General features: G+C 39.1%; 1 protein-coding gene across 4 annotated transcripts in view; it reads left to right on the top strand.

Annotated features, from left to right (window-relative positions):
* Positions 1–18,952, top strand: part of mybpha (myosin binding protein Ha) — a 31,061-nt gene extending 12,109 nt beyond the window's left edge. For 2 of the 4 annotated variants that reach the window (XM_061904534.1, XM_061904537.1), the window contains 5 exons: positions 375–534; positions 3,155–3,291; positions 10,845–11,031; positions 11,110–11,171; positions 18,675–18,952. In XM_061904534.1, coding sequence (XP_061760518.1) covers positions 375–534; positions 3,155–3,291; positions 10,845–11,031; positions 11,110–11,150 — 525 coding nt within the window. In that variant the 3' untranslated portion in view covers positions 11,151–11,171; positions 18,675–18,952. Of the gene's footprint in view, positions 1–374; positions 535–3,154; positions 3,292–9,791; positions 9,990–10,844; positions 11,032–11,109; positions 11,172–18,674 lie in introns of those variants that run through there. The other 2 variants (XM_061904535.1, XR_009807269.1) reach the window with 2 other exon arrangements.
* Positions 18,953–19,170: the final 218 nt, after the last annotated feature.

A 19,170-nucleotide genomic window follows, 5' to 3' on the forward strand; every position in this document is an offset into this window, starting at 1 on the left:
ACAACTGGTTTCTGTCAAAACATGAACCCTACTGACTTTGAAGGATGTTGGCCCTTAAGTGACCGGTTAAGCTGAGGTCAAAAGTCACACACTTGTTACAAGTTCCCTGTCAAGCTTTACAATTTATAGGGATAAGTACACTATGTCAAAATACTGATTTTGAGGGACACTCAATCAAACAGCGGAGAATACTATCAGTATCTATTATGGGCAAGCCTTTTTTAAATTAGGGAGGAAATATAGCACTGGAGGTAGTTGGGGTCAAATGGCTGACGCAACACAGCCGGCCTTTTATTGGTTTCATTCGTTTGATAGCTCATTGTAAGTGGCTCAAAAGTGATCTAATGAATAATGTACACTGTACACTCTCCCAGGACTGGTTTACCGTGCTGGAACACTACCACAGGCTAACAGCAACCATCTCTGACCTCATCATGGGCAACTCGTATTCCTTCAGAGTGTTTTCTGTCAACAAAGTGGGTGTCAGTGAAAAGAGCGCTGTAACCAAGGATGTGGCAACGATCCAGAAGACAGGTACCCAACCCCTTTTGATTCCAGCAGGTACTATATATTAAATGTCCATGTAGTGAAGGGTTTCATTGAGTAGTTAATGCAGTGATTGATCAGAATTCGAAATATTTATTAATCCCCGGGTTAAAAAAACCCCTACTTGATTCTAGTCAATTATAGATTGATATATTTAAAATGTTGCAATATTGATTCACAGGGCATGATCCTGCTCACCTAACCACCTGTTTGTCTCGTGCATGAAGCAGGTGCAGTATCAGAAAATACCCAGCCGACCCAGGCAAAACAGAATGAAGTTACTAGCATTACCATCCGGTTCTCCACAAGCCATGATGAAACAGTGATAGAGGCCATCAAAACTTTTGTTGTCAAAAATGTACTCTCACACTCGCCGACTTCAAGCTGCTCGTTTAGGTGCTTGAACCACACTGTTATGATCATACAATGTATACGTCTAAAAGAAACTTATTTTTATTTATTATTTTTAAAACTAAGAGTATTGTAAGATGACCGCTAATGTAGTGCAAACGCATTATGAAGAAAGGATGGCAGCATTAAATCGGGAGGTACTCTTCATCTCCTATACGTAACATTGTTGTCAAGTGCTCCAAAAAAACAACAGCACACTTCAGTCTTTCACATAAAAAATCGCTGTGTTACATACAGTCTAAATACGCTAACAAAATACTTGTTGAAGAAAAATAGATTACATATTTACTGTTATTAATGTAGAGGGGCCCTAAAATTCAAACTTGTTCCTAACAAGCCTTTTGGAATTTCAGTTTAGTGACATGATTGTAGCTGAGATAGGCGCCAGCGCCCCCCGCGACCCCGAAAGGGAATAAGCGGTAGAAAATGGATGGATGGATGGACATGTTTTGCCCGAGTTACATCAAAAGATATCACCATATTTGGCAGAGGTTTATTCGAAGAGCTATGTGCAAGCCCTCCATTTTTATTCATTTGCAGTCAATAAGTGCCTCATTTTTCTCTATCCTGCCGTTGTGGGCAGACTCTATATGCACATGCCTCTTCCGCTCTTGCCATTTCTAATAACACATAGCGTATAGTTCTAACTTGTATCTGTCAGTAGACTAGATACATAAGTGCCAAAAACTACAACATAGCTGACGTGGAGAAGAAGCAGTCAAGGAGGAGAGCTTTGGTATGTAAATAAGACTGCCCATGAAACAGCGCATTCTAAAGAGAGTCAGAAAGCGACTTAAATATGGTTTGAAAAACTAAATCTATGAACAATTTTGACCAAAGCACCACCATTACATGTTATGTAGACGACAAATAAGTGTTTTAAATGTAGGAAAAAAATCATATGAACCCTTTTAAGAAACAATACCATAATGGGATTTGTAGTGACTGAATGTTTGAGTACAAATACACTTTCACTTGCAACTCCTTTCTTATTTCAAAATTGCACTTTCTAGACTTGAAACTGTTTTGTTTACAGTTCAAGATTAAACTATCCAATTTTTAAGGATTAGGTTAATTTCAAAGACCGTTCACATAATCAAAAGAAAACATGATACAAATCATAAAAGCACATAAAGGAAAATACAATTACAAAAAAAAAAAAAATGAATTGTTTAAATCAACATAAAATAGACAAGATCAACATAAATAGACAAAAGGAAAGAACACTTGCTACTAGTAGAGTTAAGTGCAGTATTAAAAGCGTTTTTAAACAAGTGGGTCTATAAGTCTTTTGAAAGTGTGACATGTGCAAATTAAATGGCGGACAGCTTAGAAGGATGGGGCAGCGATGGAGAAGGCACAGTCTCCTCAGGTTTGGCTTTTGGTTCTGTGAGGAGGGAACATTAGATACTTTTATTCATCTCCATTCCCCTTTTGGAGCAGTGGTTTCTAGCAGAAATGTAGTGGCTGAGGAGGTCAGAGAGGTCGAATGGAGCCATGTTGTTGACATTTTATGGTGCTTATATGCTGCAGGATAGGTAGCCAGTAAAGTTATTGAAAGACAGGAGTGATGTGGTCATAGTGGTGGAACTAGTGAGGAGGCGTGCGGCTGAGTTTTGGGTGAGTTGCAGTTTAAGGAGAATTTTGGAAGATGAACCATATGGAATGCTTTTGCAGCAATCCAGTATGGAGGTGATGAATGCATGAACAAGTCTTTCAGTGGTGAAAAATTAAAGAGCTCTAGACACTTCTCGAATTATAAACTGGCAGCAATGGCGGCCATGACTCAGCTACTGTAAAATAAAAGACTCAGACAATGTTAAGACAGCTGGCAGAGAAAGATGTGTTTTAATCAAATCTCAGCCAGTCAAAAAGGCTGGTGTGCATTTTCTCTCTGGAAGGTTCAGTGGGTAATGCTAGAACAGTAAAGGGCCTTCCCCAAACCATTCACATCTAATTTGGAATTACAGAACTATCCCAAAATGTTTTGTTAGATTGAAGTGTTAAGATTCAGGGTGGCTAAGGGGTCTAGCCTATGTCTTTATTAATACATTGATAATAATAATAATAATAATACTTTTTCATGTAGAGTATTCATTTTGATATTTTTCGGGTAGCAACTATTATAATAAATGTCTGTTGGTTTTTTTTAGTATCTACACTAGTATTGTATTATTTTGTCTTCATGTGTTCACAGGCATTAACTACAAGCCACCAGAGTACCAGGAGCACGACTTTAGCGAGGCGCCCAAATTCACCACACAGCTCATTGACAGGGCTGCTACAGTAGGATACACCACCAAGCTGCTGTGCTCTGTTCGTGGTTGTCCAAAGGTCAGACATCCTCTAACCGGCAACACTGTGGATGGATGGATGAATGGATCTTTATTGTCATTGCAAAAGTACAAAAAAATGTTTTTTTCAGCACAAACCCAATCAAGATTAAACAAACACTGTACAGGGTTAGAATAGAATAGAAAGTACTTTATTGATCCCTGGGGGAAATTCAGCACCACAGTTCGCTCACAATAAACAACAATAATAATAATAAATATATGACATATATTATATATATATAAGTCAAGTCAGCTTTATTTGTCAATTTCTTTACATGTAAAGACATACAAAGGAATCGAAATTTTGTTTCTCACTCTCCCATGCGTAGACAAAAAGAAAAGAAAACAACAGTAAAGTGTAACGTGAATATGTCTATCTATTAAAGTGACAATATATATATAGTTCCTGTTGTTTTTAAATAGGATATGGCTGTAAACAATGAGTGTTTCATCAGTAGTGCAAATACTTATGATATACTTAGCAGCAGATGTGTGCAATTTTGCATAGTCATTTTTCTGTGGGTCATGGGGTTTAGAGTTCAGGTTGTTCTGGGGAGGGGGATTTCAAAGTCCTGACAGCCTCTTGGATCGGGCTGAGGATTGAGGGGGTGGTGCGGGGGGGGGGGAAGAGTTCAGCAGCCTAACAGCCTCGTGGTAAAAGCTGTTGGTGAGTCTGGTGGTACGAGAGCGGAGGCTCTTGTATCTTCTTTCAGAGGGAAGGAGGCTGAACAGGTTGTGTGGGGGGTGGCTTGCGTCACTCACAATTGTGAGTGTTTTGCGGGTGGTGTATAAGTCCTGAAGAGATGGGAGTGGTGCACCAATGATTTTCCCAGCTGTTTTCACGATGCGCTGCAGGTCTCTTCTGTTGTGTTGAGTGTAGCTCCCGCCCCACACAGTGATGCAGCTAGAAAGGATGCTTTCAATGGTGCCTTAGTAAAAAGTGGTCAGGATGGTCAATTTCAGACTGGGCTCCTGAAAGGGCCCGGCCTGGAGTGAGGAAAAAAAACTTGATAGCAAAGCACATAGTGCTGCACAATTAATCAAATTGTAATCATGATCACGATTTTGGCCGCTACTATTATGAGGGTGATCGTTACAGATGTTACCGTATTTTCCGGACCATAGGGCGCACCGGATTATAAGCCCCATTGCCAAAGAATGGTCTATTTTTGACCTTTTTTCATATATTAGGTGCACCGGATTGTAGGGCGCATTAAAGGAGTCATATTATTTTATTTTTTTCTAAATTGAAAACACTTCATTGTGTTGTACATAACATGTAATGGTGGTTCTTTGTTCAAAATGTTTCATAGATTACGTGTTACAGATCATATTCAAGCCGCTTTCCGACTGTCTCTTCCGGATGCGCCGTTTTGTGGGCCGTCTTATTTACTTGGCTCACCTTCGGCAGCGTCTTCTCCCCGTCATCTTTGTTGTATCGGTGTAGCGTGCAAGGAAGAAGTGTCAAAAAATGGAGTTAACTGTTTTAATGACATTCAGACTTTACTTAAATCAACAACAGAGCAGTATCTCCTTATCCAGAAACAACCACACCGGAAATGTGTCCTGTGAAAAACCGTCCGACTGGAACTCTAATAACTAAAATTCCTTGGGTGAATAGTGTAAGATCACTAGGCCTGTATTTTTTAGCGCTTTCATGGCAATTCTACTGACAGAAGTAAGAACTTTACACTACTTTATATTAGAAATGGCAACAGTGGAGGATGAATGTCACATAAGAAGATAGAGGAAAAGAAGAAGCTTATCCACTACGGTGTCGGTATAGATTTACGCAGATTCCAAATACAGATTAGCAGGTACCAGGAGGTAAAGAAATTTGCTTTTGCATAATATTTTGAAACAAAACTCCAGATAATGTCTTACCTTGTACACACACTACAATAATACTCATATGTTTAATGTGCCCACAGTCCTTCAAGTACTGCGGCTTCATACCTTACCAAAGTCTAATTAAAACATTTTTGATAGATTTTTGAGCGCCGGGTATAATGTTCTATATTTTAAATGGTACATTTAAAATGTTTGTTACTTAGACCCATCATAGTGCAGCCTACACTTATCTCTTATGTTTGACTGCCATCTACTGGTCAAAGTTATCACACCATGCACCAAATAAAATAGCTTTGAGGTGGGTAAGCTCAACCAAACTTATTCCTTACATTAAGCCCACCAGGTTATAAGACGCACTGACATGTTTTGAAGGGAAAAAAAAGACTACGTGCGCCTTATAGTCCAGAAAATACGGTAACATTTAAAAAGCAGGCTCTGCTGCTTATCAATTCAAGCAATTTCACAACCAACAGTCAGCCAACCACCAAGGGGAAACCGAAAGACTGGACTCATGTGAGAGCGAGTAATAGTGAGTGACAGGGTGGTTGACACTTGATCAGTCTCCCGAAAATACAAGGAAAAATAAATGCATTATTACATTGGTGCCCGGGGCTTCACGGCTTCATAGTGCGTCTGCCGCACAATACGAAGGTCCTGCAGTCCTGGGTTCAAATCCAGGCTCGGGATCTTTCTGTGTGGAGTTTGCATGTTCTCCCCGTGAATGCGTGGGTTCCCTCCGGGTACTCCGGCTTCCTCCCACTTCCAAAGACATGCACCTGGGGATAGGTTGATTGGCAACACTAAATTGGCCCTAGTGTGCGAATGTGAGTGTGAATGTTGTCTGTCTATCTGTGTTGGCCCTGCGATGAGGTGGCGACTTGTCCAGGGTGTACCCCGCCTTCCGCCCGATTGTAGCTGAGATAGGCGCCAGCGCCCCCCGCGACCCCGAAAGGGAATAAGCGGTAGAAAATGGATGGATGGCATTGGTGCCCGTCTCTCTCCCAGAGTGACCTCCATTTTAACTCCGGAAAACGCCTGCACGCCTCACCGCTCTTTAGGCATCCTCCCACTCGTTCCCGCAAACCTGAAAAGGCTCTTGCGCGTTTAAACCAACAAACTGCACAGGAAAGCTGCGTTGGCGTGCACATTTAAACCATATATTGAGTTGTGGCTACAGGTTAAGCATTAGAAACACTTTCCTTCATTCCTCAAACGCCATCGTTTGCCCGCGACGTGAAGCTAATAATCCAAATAGAGTTATGGTTGCTCACAGAGCAGGTCAACCGCCACTGGTGCAAAGAGGAGCTACAAAAGTGAGGGTGCCCAAAGTACAGACTACGGTAACAACCCCGTATCCATCCAACTCTCAGACTCACATAAGTCATGGATGTAATAGCGTTTTATTTAGTACATTTATAAAAACATTGTTTTACTTAGGGTAATTGTGATTAATAATTGTGATTTCAATATTGACAACAATAATCGTGATTATTGTTTCGACCATAATTGTGCAGCCCTAAAAGCACATATATGATACAAATTACAACTCAAGACTTGCAAAGAGGGGGAGGGGGTGGGCATCCGTCCCACTGGCGCTGCTTCGTCCATCATACCATGTGAGTTGAAGTGTCGAAGGCGGGAATGAGGGGTGTGGTGTGTGTGTGTGGCGTGTATTTTAAAAAATTTTTTGCTGTCTACTATTTGTTGCACGTTCTTATTCTCACTTCATTTAACTATGGGTGATGTAAATATCCGAGATGATGTGTTTATTACAGAGATTGTAACTGAAGTATGCCTAGTGAGATACATTGTGGTAAATTACTAACATATATTTCTCGTTATTTTGCATACAATGTCCCCTTTCTTCAGATGTTCTTTTTACCACTTTTTATGTCAGAAAAAATACTCACAAAGAATATAATACTTGAGATACAAAATATTTTAAAACCGAAAAGAGTTTACCTCTGTTGAGGGGGACCTGGATTCTTACTAGATGGTATCAAAATCAATGACATTAGGATGTGTTTTTTAAATATTTACTGTATATATTCAAAAATGATGAAGGATGATTAACGTGGACCCCGACTTAAACAAGTTGAAAAACTTATTCGGGTGTTACCATTTAGTGGTCAATTGTACGGAATATGTACTCAACTGTGCAATCTACTAATAAAAGTTTCAATCAATCAATGACTTATTCATTATGGGAGATATGTTTGTTGTTGGGCTGTTAGTGTGACTATGTCAGTGTGTAGTTTTAGTAGGTCTCGCATTATTGATGGTGGCGGCTGCTACTCTGGTTAAACATATCTTTACAGTCATCTGCCTGACACAGTTGGCTTGGATGACTGGCATCGGTGGAAATGCGGTTGATTATGCGTCTTAGCTGTCGGCGTCTCACCAAGAATTTGGAGGGTCATGCCAGTGTTGCTCTGACAAATCAAACTGGAATAGTAGAACATTGCTTGGAGCGCTCTAGTATGACTGCAATAAAAAGCCAACCGGAAGGCGAGTCTGGTGTGTAATATTAGATGTTCATGTTGCATTCATTTGACCTGGGTGTTTAGGGAATATGGTTTAAACAGTAGCCTGGAATCACAGGCATTGAAATAGGTCCCTATGTTTTGTGATAAGGACCCAAGAGACAAGTCACACCCCAAGCCTGAAATTAACATCTATGAGTATGAAGGCAGACCCGCTATGTCTAAATGAGTCTTGCGGGCAACTTCCCTGTGGCAGCTGGCTCAAATTGTGCAATACAAGCGCTTGAGTGTAAGCAGCTGTAAACATACGCACCAGTGCTTTATTAAGGATCTTGTTCTTTCATTCCTTTTAAAGGACAGTGGTAAATTACACAATTTCACACTCATGCAGGCTGTGATTTATACAGTGGGGCAAAAAAGTATTTAGTCAGCCACCGATTGTGCGAGTTCTCCCACTTAAAATGATGACAGAGGTCTGTAATTTTCATCATAGGTACACTTCAACTGTGAGAGACAGAATGTGAAAAAAAAATCCAGGACTTCACATTATAGGAATTTTAAAGAATTTATTTGTGAATTATGGTGGAAAATAAGTATTTGGTCAACCATTGAAAGCTCTCACTGATGGAAGGAGGTTTTGGTTCAAAATCTCACGATACATGGCCCCATTCATTCTTTCCTTAACACGGATCAATTGTCCTGTCTCCTTAGCAGAAAAACAGCCCTAAAGCATGATGTTTCCACCCCCATGCTTCACAGTAGGTGTGGTGTTCTTGGAATGCAACTCAGTATTCTTCTTCCTCCAAACACGACGAGTTGAGTTTATACCCAAAAGTTCTATTTTGGTGTCATCTGACCACATGACTTTCTCCCAATCCTCTCCTGTATCATCCATGTATCCATATTGGTATAAACTCAACTTGTCGTGTTTGGAGGAAGAAGAATACTGAGTTGCATCCCAAGAACACCAAACCTACTGTGAAGCATGGTGGTGGAAACATCATGCTTTGGGCTGTTTTTCTGCTAAGGGGACAGGACGATTGATCCATGTTAAGGAAAAAATTAATGGGGCCATCGATCGTGAGATTTTGAGCCAAAACCTCCTTCCACCAGTGAAATCTTTCAATGGTTGACCAAATACTTGTTTTCCACCGATAATTTACAAATAAATTCTTAAAAATTCCTACAATGTGAATTCCTGGATTTTTTTTTTCCACATTCTGTCTCTCACAGTTGAAGTTTACCTATGATCAAAATTACAGACCTCGGTCATCATTTTAAGTGGCAGAACTTGCACAATCGGTGGCTGACTAAATACTTTTTTGCCCCACTGTATAGTGTGCTTATAAGTCAGATGCCCAGGAGGTCCATGCATTGAGGTCTGTTCTGCTATCTATGATAAAGAGAATCCTCTAATGGAGTCAGTGTGTTGGAAGCTAAGCAGGGACGACGACATGATAAGGGAATAGTTTGTTGTCCTGTCGTGGCTAAGTGAAGATGATGCTTTATCAAGAGGGTGCTATTTTTGTCACCACGCAGTTATAAGTCACTGTCCCTGTAATATCTGACACATTTTAACTGACTGGGAGGAAGGAAAGAGCTTGACGACAACTAAATGCAAGCTTTATCCTCTTTCCTAGCATGCTCAGCTAACCAATCAAGACACGCTCCTCTTCACTGTTTTTCTCCAGTTTATGACACCGATCCACCAGGTTTTAACATACAATATATTATAAGCAAGATAGCTGATTCAGCAAAGGTCAAAGGTGGGGGTTCTATGTACATGTTCCTTGATGGCGCTCTGCCGCCCACAGGGAGCGTACTAATGATAATCAATTCAAGATGCTGCAGAATGCTGGGGTCAAGAGTAAAAACAGCATATTTTGTTGAGGGTATTTTCCAAACTGCTCCTCACAGCTATACTTTGCTTATTGGGACTATAATGCTATTTTTATAATATATTCCTTCTAACCTATGTCATTAATAATCTTTTTCTATTTAGATTATTGTTTTTGTACTTATGGGGTTAAATCAGGGGCATCAAGGACTAATTTCCGGCCAATTCATGTGTCCCATGTTTGCTGGTATGACAATCAAGTTCCTTGAATCGTTAATTGTGTGGCTTTTTGGATACAAAGTAACATTTTCTTCTGTGTTTCCTCAGTTGTTTGCTTGTTGGTGGCGACTGGTGAAGATACTGCATGACAGGCTTTAGTTACAACAACTCAACACTTGAAGACTAACAGAAGTGTTGTTTTATAGCCTTTGTGCTCAAACCTGCTGTCAAAGGTGCAGTAGATGACAGAGATGTTTGAAAAAGTGCTGTGGTTAAATGAGCCATCCTTCATCCTATTCATGAGAGGTGGGTCTGTCAATATGGGGCCAGCACTGAAAAGACAGTAAACTGTTATCCTGAATATTTGACCTGCAAGGGATCCAACGGCCCTGTTTGTGCTCTAGGAAGCATTTAGCTGACATGGTTTCGCTCATCTCCTTGAAGAGAAGAGTTCGATATGGGAGAGTTCATGACTCTAGAGTTCTACTGTAAGCTAATTTAATATATTTTACAACTAAGAATCTAAAAGAAGTGACTAAATGTGTTTCCATCATTTATGAGGCATACAAGGGAAGATGCAGTACCTTAACAGATAACCTTGTATTGATCATACTTGACTTACTAGATCTGATCAATCTAAGTCTATGAGCATTACCTGTTTAAGCCTACTCCAATGAGAGGCGAAACGTCTTCTAAGACAAACTGACAAGAGTTGCGATCGATTAAATTGCCCTAAGAATACAATGACCTAGATGAATGAGAACCTCCAAAGACTTAAATTCAGCAACATTGGCAAACTGCTTCATTAACACCATTATGTCAATTCCCTAATGTCTCCAAAACAACGTAGTTATGAATTGACACCAAGAGCTAAATGTGGCAAACAATTCTGAAAAGCATGAACTATGCTTTAATTCATTCAGCATGGCCTCTTTTGCATGAAGCCTGATCATAATTTTCCTATAGGAAATGCACACTAAAATCCAGAGTGGTACATTCTTAGTGCTATAACACTTTTAAATTACTTTTCCTTTACTAGACATTGACCTCAGCAAAGACTGATGGGGCTCCTTGGAAGACAGGCTGATGTTAGACCACAAGGATAACATCCTGACAGAGAATTCATAAATGCACACTAATCCCCTGGATTTTCTTTCTCAGCCAAAGATCGAGTGGTTTAAGAATCAGATGGTCATTGGTGACGACCCAAAGTTTCGTCAAATTTCCAACCAAGGCATTTGCTCTCTGGAAATCCGCAAGCCTTGCTGCTTTGATGGAGGAGTTTACACATGCAGAGCAAAGAACGCTGAAGGAGAGGCCACCATCTCCTGCAAGCTGGAAGTCAAACGTACGTACAAAGAATAAAGTCAATCAAGAAGGTCACATCATGTTATATTTTAAAATGCCAAACTTCTTTCTAAAACAGAGGTGTTTCTGGCAGAGGCTGACAAGGAGAAAGGCAAATAAAGCAACACTTAAAATTCAGAGGTAAGGTCAAAGACACTGGATTGTGGTATAAAGAGGCATAAATGGTACCGACACAATCATTGTAGATGTAAGCAATCAACTGTGAAACTGGGGTATTAGTTGTCATGGAATTACCAGAGTATAAGACAACCTCTTTTCCAAGCCTATTTTTAGAAAAATATCTCTGCTTCATTGATCTACATTATCTTCAAATTAGCATCATAAGTCCTCTGTCTGTTACTTGTTGGAAATAACTGCAAAATGCATCTTTAGTGCAGAGGTTATGCTTACTTGAGTCACTATAAAAAATGGGTATAACGATTTGTCAACAAAAAACAATAATAAAATTTGTCAATTTGTCATCGCTCGTGTTTTTCCAGACTGTAATGAAAATGTGCGACCGGTGACCGTTTGCATCAGGAAGAGAAATGGCTGCAGCCATTGGTAACAACCCTGCGAGTGAATGCATGTAAAAAGTATTGGAACTAGGGGTGTGGGAAAAAATCGATTCGAATACGAATTGAATCGAGTACATTTTTGGATCCAGAATGGATTCAAATTTTTTTTTTTTTTTTAATCTTTTTTTTTTTTTTTTTTTTTTTTTTTTTAAATCAGTCCAACAAACACTACACAACAATACCCTAACAATGCAATCCAATTCCAAAACCAAACCTGACCCAGCAACACTCAGAACTGCAATAAACAGAGCAATTGAGGAGACACAAACATGACACAGAACAAACCAATAGTGAAACAAAAATTAATATTATCAACAGTATCAATATTAGTTATAATTTCAGCATAGCAGTGATTAAAAATCCCTCATTTACATTATAATTAGACATTTATAAAAAAAAAAAAAAAGAATAGTGTCACAGTGGCTTACACTTGCATCGCATCTCATAAGTTTGACAACACACTGTGTCCAATGTTTTCACAAAGGTAAAATAAGTCATATTTTTGGTTCGTTAATAGTTTAAAAAAAAATACATTATTGCAATCAGTTGATAAAACATTGTCCTTTATAATTATAATAGCTTTTTAAAAAAAATCTACTACTCTGTTAGCAGACTGGGGTAGATCTTGCTGAAATCCTATGTATTGAATGAATACAGAATCGTTTTGAATCGGAAAAATATCGTTTTTGAATCGAGAATCGCGTTGAATCGAAAAATAGATATATTATCGAATCGCGACCCCAAAGATTTGCAGCCTTAATGGGAACAATTTACCATGTATACATCAAAGACACAAATAAACTGCCTCTCTTTGCAAAGCGTACTTTGATTTTCATGGCAGTATATATAGCACAAGCAAAGGCTTGTCGGACATCTGGAGGTCTGCTACTTGAAAATTGTTAGCTTGTTAGCTAGCTAGCTCACAACAAAGAGACAGTGTTGTGTGAAAAAAACCTTGTAAATTTGTATCAGCTTTAAGAAACAAATATTGTTCATCCCTAGTTTTTTAGGATCGAATAACATTGCTCGGGTGTACCTAATGTAGTGCCCAGTGAGTTTATACATCAAATATGTTTTGGCAATACAGTGTAACCATGACCTGATGTCCTGCAGAGTCTTTTGTAACCCTATGGACACAGCCTCAGTCAAGTTGGCTGATGTAAACATTAGCACTATAGGCATGTGCACAAACACACCTACACACTTCAAAGATGACCTACACTGTGTTGTTACTTTGAACTGTAAATGGGGCCACATACTCTCCTGATCACCCCAAAGGTCCATTCTTGAATGCATTCTTCAGTGTGTTACGATACATTCACACCTGTATTTCCAGCTGCCCACTTGTGGTCAGATCACATTACCAAAGGACTGCTTTCATGCCAGGTCTGAACCCCAGCCTAAGGATGACATGATTAACAGAGTGCCTCTGTGCTTAGTCTATTGGAGGCACAGCCATATTGGGAGGGTCTTAAAGGACTCGTCAGGAAGCGCCTTTGGGTGAGGAGGGGGTTCTTGGCAGTGTCAGCGCTGCATTCCAAACTTTCTAAAAATGAGTGAAGATAATCTGACAAACACCCAAACTGATCACATTACTGTCAGACAAAAGGGAGCATGAGGACAAGGGGAGAAGAATAGTATAGGACAGAAACACTGCCAAGTACCCTCTCTTGAAAAAAGGTCTGGTCAGTGGAGTTTTTATCTAAAGAAACATTTATTTATTTATTTTTTACGGCAGCAATTATACCTATGTTGTTTTTATTTTGTTCTGCCATCTATGGAATATCATTTAAATCAACAAGTGAGTGCAGCAATAAAACGAGTGAGAAAATGCCACATTGCTGTTCGGTTCTTGGGTGTTCCAGTCGTTCAAATAGGGAGATAGGAAAAAGCTTTCATAGAGTCCCAATAGAAGTGGTTCATAAAGGAAATAAAGTCAAGAAAAAACGAAAGTGCTTCAAAGTAAATGGCTATTAAAAATGTCACTTTCATTATCTTGTGTAATACAATGGGACAATGCTCGTTTGCAAAGATCAGTTTGTAAAATATTTGTATTAACACTTGATTTGTTCGATAAAATACCTGTGATGCAATCAAGTTAATTCTCTACTACAGGGTGTCCGAACTTTTTGTGTGTGGAAATATTTTAATAACATAATGAATATATAAATAGTAATTACTAGAATTAAATATTAAGAGCATGTGAAAGTTCAACTCTTACCATGTTTACCTTTGTGACGGTCACTTAAAGTTTTGTAATCAATCAGAAATATCAAGCAGCTAAAATGTGCTAAACCTGGATAAGTGCTCGGAGAGATTTTTGCATTTCTCCCATCAGGCCTTGCAGTGGATTTACATGGGTGTAGTTAAGATTTTTTTTTATGGGGGTTGGCTGTTTTTGAACCTGCCAGTTCAGTGAGCAGGTTGTGTGACATGTTGGTTGACTTTTGTGCTGGTAGAATTACATGTTTTTCTGTACCATGACTAGTGGAAGTTTTCTGGATTGGGTGATATAAGTAAAAGCTGTGTATTTATCTTCTGGAATGTACACTACATGGTCACTGGCCTGAGTCACACAAGTTGTCCTGAAGATGGCGACATATATTCACTTTTCAAACTGCCAGATAATTAAATTTTAATATAGATAAAGACCCGCCCGGTCAGATTGCTTGTTGAACTTGTGCCGTCTCGCGGGCTTTATTAAAGATGCTGGCGGGTCGCAATTGGCCCACTGGCCATAGTTTTGAACACCCCAGCTCTAGCATATTAGTAGTGTTTGAGAGCAGAACTCAATGTGAAGAAAGTACAAGAGATCGCATTAGCTTGTTGTTTTTGTTGTTGCTATTTTTTAACATCAAGAGATTATCCCTAATAGTTTTAATAAAGTACTGTAGATGAATAAATCTCTTGTAGGCGCAAACTGAATCTTGATATCTCTAACAAACATTGATAAACAGGGACATCTATGACTAAATCAGACAAAATGTGAGCTTCACACCATAAAAACAACTACAGACAAACTGTAGATGACAGACTAACATTTGTAACAGGAAATCAACTGCAAACAAACGTAACCTTTTTCTCATTAGTGTCACAATCACAGCAGCAAGGAACTTGTCAATCAAATACTGTTTTTAACGATGCACCGTTAAGTCCAACTTTGTCTTTCACCGATTAAAGTTTCATTTGTGGAGCCCTCAAATATAAAGACATATGTCCCCAATCTTTTTTCTCTAAATCCTTATGTCAAAGTAAGGTTAAGGCGATTAGTAACGTCTTGGTGATGATGAACGGTCCAAATCTTTCACAAATAGTTTTTCGTAAGAGTGTATACATCCACTTCATCCATCCATCTTTTTCTGCTTATCCGAAGTCGGGTCGCGGAGGCAGCGGCCTAAGCATGGAAGTCCAGACTTCCCTCTGCCCAGCAACTTTGTCCAGTGGGATCCTGATGTGTTCCCATCTCATTTTAGATATTTTTTTCATGATGCCTTATTTGCCTCTAAACAATTCAAAATACGCCCAAATCTGCACTGTTGCAGGTAAATAAACAAATGCATTGCCTTAAACCCAAAAGTGCCTCTACATCACATGAATACATTTGTCATTTATGCATGTTTTCATCACCAATTTCTTAACTACCACACTTTTCTGTGCACTTCACCATAGTGAAAATATGATGGTTATGATTTATTTGTTTCAGACATGCATTAAAGGCCTTCTGAAATGAGATTTTCTTATTTAAACGGGGATAGCAGGTCCATTCTATGTGTCATACTTGATCATTTCGCGATATTGCCATATTTTTGCTGAAAGGATTTAGTAGAGAACATTGACGATAAAGTTTGCAACTTTTGGTCGCTAACAAAAAATGGGCGCCTCCAACAAAAAGGGCTATTCGGACCGAGAAAACGACAATTTCCCCATTATTTCGAGGGAGGATAAAAGATTCCTGTTTAAGTATATTGATAGCGACGGACTAGGAAAAAAAAAGTTAACAAAACGCAATTGCATTGGGACGGATTCAGATGTTTTTAGACACATTTACTAGGATAATTCTGGGTAATCCCTTATCTTTCTATTGTGTTGCTAGTGTTTTAGTGAGTTTAACAGTACCTGATAGTTGGACGGGTGTGTCCACGGGTGTCTTGAGGCCAGTGTCTCAGGGAAGTCGATGGCAGCTTTATGGACGGCACAAGCTCAGCTGATCTTCTGTAGGAAGAGCCTTTTTACCACAATTTTCTCACCGAAAACTGCTGGTTGACATTCGGTCGGGATCCATGTCAGCTTGACCGCTCTGATCCATAGTGAAGTTTCACCTCCGTGAATTTTAAACAAGGAATCACCGTGTGTTTGTTTGGCTAAAGGCTAAAGCTTCCCAACTCCATCTTTCTACTTTGACTTCTCCAATATTAATTGAACAAATTGCAAAAGATTCAGCAACACAGAACTCCAAAATACTGTGTAATTATGCCGTCAAAGCAGACGACTTTTAGCTGTGTGTGTGTGCAGCACTCATATTTCCTAACAGCCCGTGACGTCACGCGTACACGTTATCATTACGCAACGTTTTCAAGAAGAAACTCCCGGGAAATTTAAAATTGCAATTTAGTAAACTAAAAAGGGCGTTGGCATGTGTTGCAATATTAATATTTCATCATTGATATATAAACTATCAGACTGCGTGGTCGGTAGTAGTGGGTTTCAGTAGGCCTTTAAGGGACATCACATGGTTACAATTACATGCAGTCAGCATATCCGAAAAGGAGTCGGAGGAGGCAAAGCTTACAGGACATCTAATGCTACCCCTTCCCTGTAACTTTTACACGATTAAGTTAACTTCACATATTGTGTGAAAGAAAGGAAGGCATTGAAAAACAAAAAAGACAAAATCTCAATAAGTAATATTTATATTGGCTTCACGGCACAGGGGTTAGTGCTGGTTCCTCACAATAAGGTGCTTTGTTCGATCCCTGGGCTCAGTGTCTTTGTGTGTGGAGTTTGCACACTGGAAGACACTCCCGGTACTCCGGCTTCCTCCCACCTCCAAAGACATGCACCTGGGGATAGGTTGATTGGCAACACTAAATTGGCCCTAGTGTGTGAATGTGAGTGTGAATGTTGTCTGTCTATCTGTGTTGGCCCTGGATTGAGGTGGCGACTTGTCCGCCCGAATGCAGCTGGAATAGGCTGCTTGTCCGAGAGGGACAAGAAGTAGAAAATGGATGGATGGATATATTTGTGTACTTTTTTGAACACAAATATATGCACTGGTCTAAAAATGTTGACTTTTGTATAATTTAGAATTGATCCCAATGATTGGTGATAGTCAATGAATGTCATGTATTACTTAAAGGGGAACTGCACTTTTTTGGGTAATTTTGCCTGTGTTCACAATCATTATGTAACATATGACTATGGGTTTATTTGATTTTTTTGCATTCTAAATGTAATAAATTACATCAAAACTCCGCTTAAAATGGAGCCTATGGGAGCCATTCAATTCTGCCTAACACCTCCTTTAGTGTTTTATATACAGTGGGGCAAAAAAGTATTTAGTCAGCCACCAATTGTGCGACTTCTCCCACTTAAAATGATGACAGAGGTCTGTAATTTTCATCATAGGTACACTTCAACTGTGAGAGACAGAATGTGAAAAAAAAATCCAGGAATTCACATTGTAGGAATTTTAAAGAATTTATTTGTAAATTATGGTGGAAAATAAGTATTTGGTCAACCATTCAAAGCTCTCACTGATGGAAGGAGGTTTTGGCTCAAAATCTCACGATACATGGCCCCATTCATTCTTTCCTTAACACGGATCAATCGTCCTGTCCCCTTAGCAGAAAAACAGCCCCAAAGCATGATGTTTCCACCCCCATGCTTCACAGTATGTATGGTGTTCTTGGGATGCAACTCAGTATTCATCTTCCTCCAAACACAACGAGGTGAGTTTATACCAAAAAGTTATATTTTGGTTTCATTTGACCACATGACATTCTCCCAATCCTCTGCTGTATCATCCATGCATCCATTACTTTTTTGCCCCACTATACATGATGTAAATGTATTTGTAATATAGTGATGGGCACATTTATTATAACAATACTTACCTACTTTTATCATTTTAAGCATAGAGGCTCATTAATTTAAAAAATGCATCACATTTGCTTCTTCATCACTAATTTCTGCTCACTGCGGACTTCATGAGCCAATAAACATAAAACATCACTTACTGTACAAGGTTTGCTGCCATTAGGATGTTTCTTAATCCTCGTGAAGAAACGGGGCGGGAGAGCAGGTGGAGACAAATGCTTTTCATGTCATTCTCACCAGTTCCAGGTCCCAAATGGCTGACGTGTCCCAACTTGTCAAAATATCGACTCACACTTCTTTCGTTCAGGTTAGATGATTTATGATCTAGAATAAACTTACAGGCAGCAAGAAAACAAAGAAGCAGCAGACCATTCAATGATGTAAACATCGGGATTACAGTTACGCTATAAATAGCTTGTCTGAGTTGGTGCTTGTAACCCCAATATCACTAATACTTGGTTAAGATTCTAGTCACGAAATGTAAATGGGGGATTGTTGGCGTTTTGTGGATGTTATTGGATTTTATGGGCGGAAAAAGGAACTCACATTGGCTATGTTGATTTAAAATTGACATTGCATTAAAAAAAAAAAACATCCGTCATGTCTTTAATGACTAAACTATAAGAAAAATTCCAAAGAAGTGCAGTTCCCCTTTAATATTGTAAAATATGCCATAATCTATTATTGTAGACTTATTAACTTCAGCTGTATCAAATCTTTTTATAAAATGTTTTTTTCCTTGTGGTTGAGATTTTATCTTCAGTATTTGTCCTATTTCTTGATGTCTTTAAGAACAAGAACTTTGGCTTCTTCCTGTGCTTTCCTTCTTGTCAGCTTTGCATGTTGTCAGATGCTCAGCTACTACCTTGTCATTCTTTTATTAATTTCTCTTCTGCGGGTATTCTGCTCAAAAAGGTGTGTTCTGTTCGTCAAATAATGTATTCATTTCACGTTTCTCTGTCGTGTTTAGGGTGCTGTGCAAGGTGGCAGGAAAAAGGTCATGCGGCAGCGTTTACATAATGATGAAGGAAAAACTCCATCCCCACCCGGTCCACGCACACCTCAATAGTCCTACTTTGCTTTGGTATTTGTAGCTTTTCTCACGTCAGGTTAAATGTTCAATGATTTTTCTGCCATTTGTAGCTTATTATCCTGTAGTATATACCGCTCAATAAAACAGTCAATCTTTGGAGTTGATTTTGCAACGAGTGAAGGATTTAAAATAAATATTGTATTTTATTACATTTATCTTATGTGTTATTTTACATGTTTGTCGTAAAAATTAGACTTTAAGGGCCAAATGTGGCCCACCTATTGAGAGGACAATTTAATTTGACAGTTTTGTCTATTTTATATTTATTGAATATCAAAATTCCTAGTATCGTCCACTCCTGTTTGTCTGGCTTAAAAAATGCTAAATCACCAAAATCTGACAGATTTTGAAATTCAACACTAAACAATTTTGC

This window comes from Nerophis ophidion, linkage group LG06 (genome assembly GCF_033978795.1).
Source record: "Nerophis ophidion isolate RoL-2023_Sa linkage group LG06, RoL_Noph_v1.0, whole genome shotgun sequence".
NCBI lineage: Eukaryota > Metazoa > Chordata > Actinopteri > Syngnathiformes > Syngnathidae > Nerophis > Nerophis ophidion.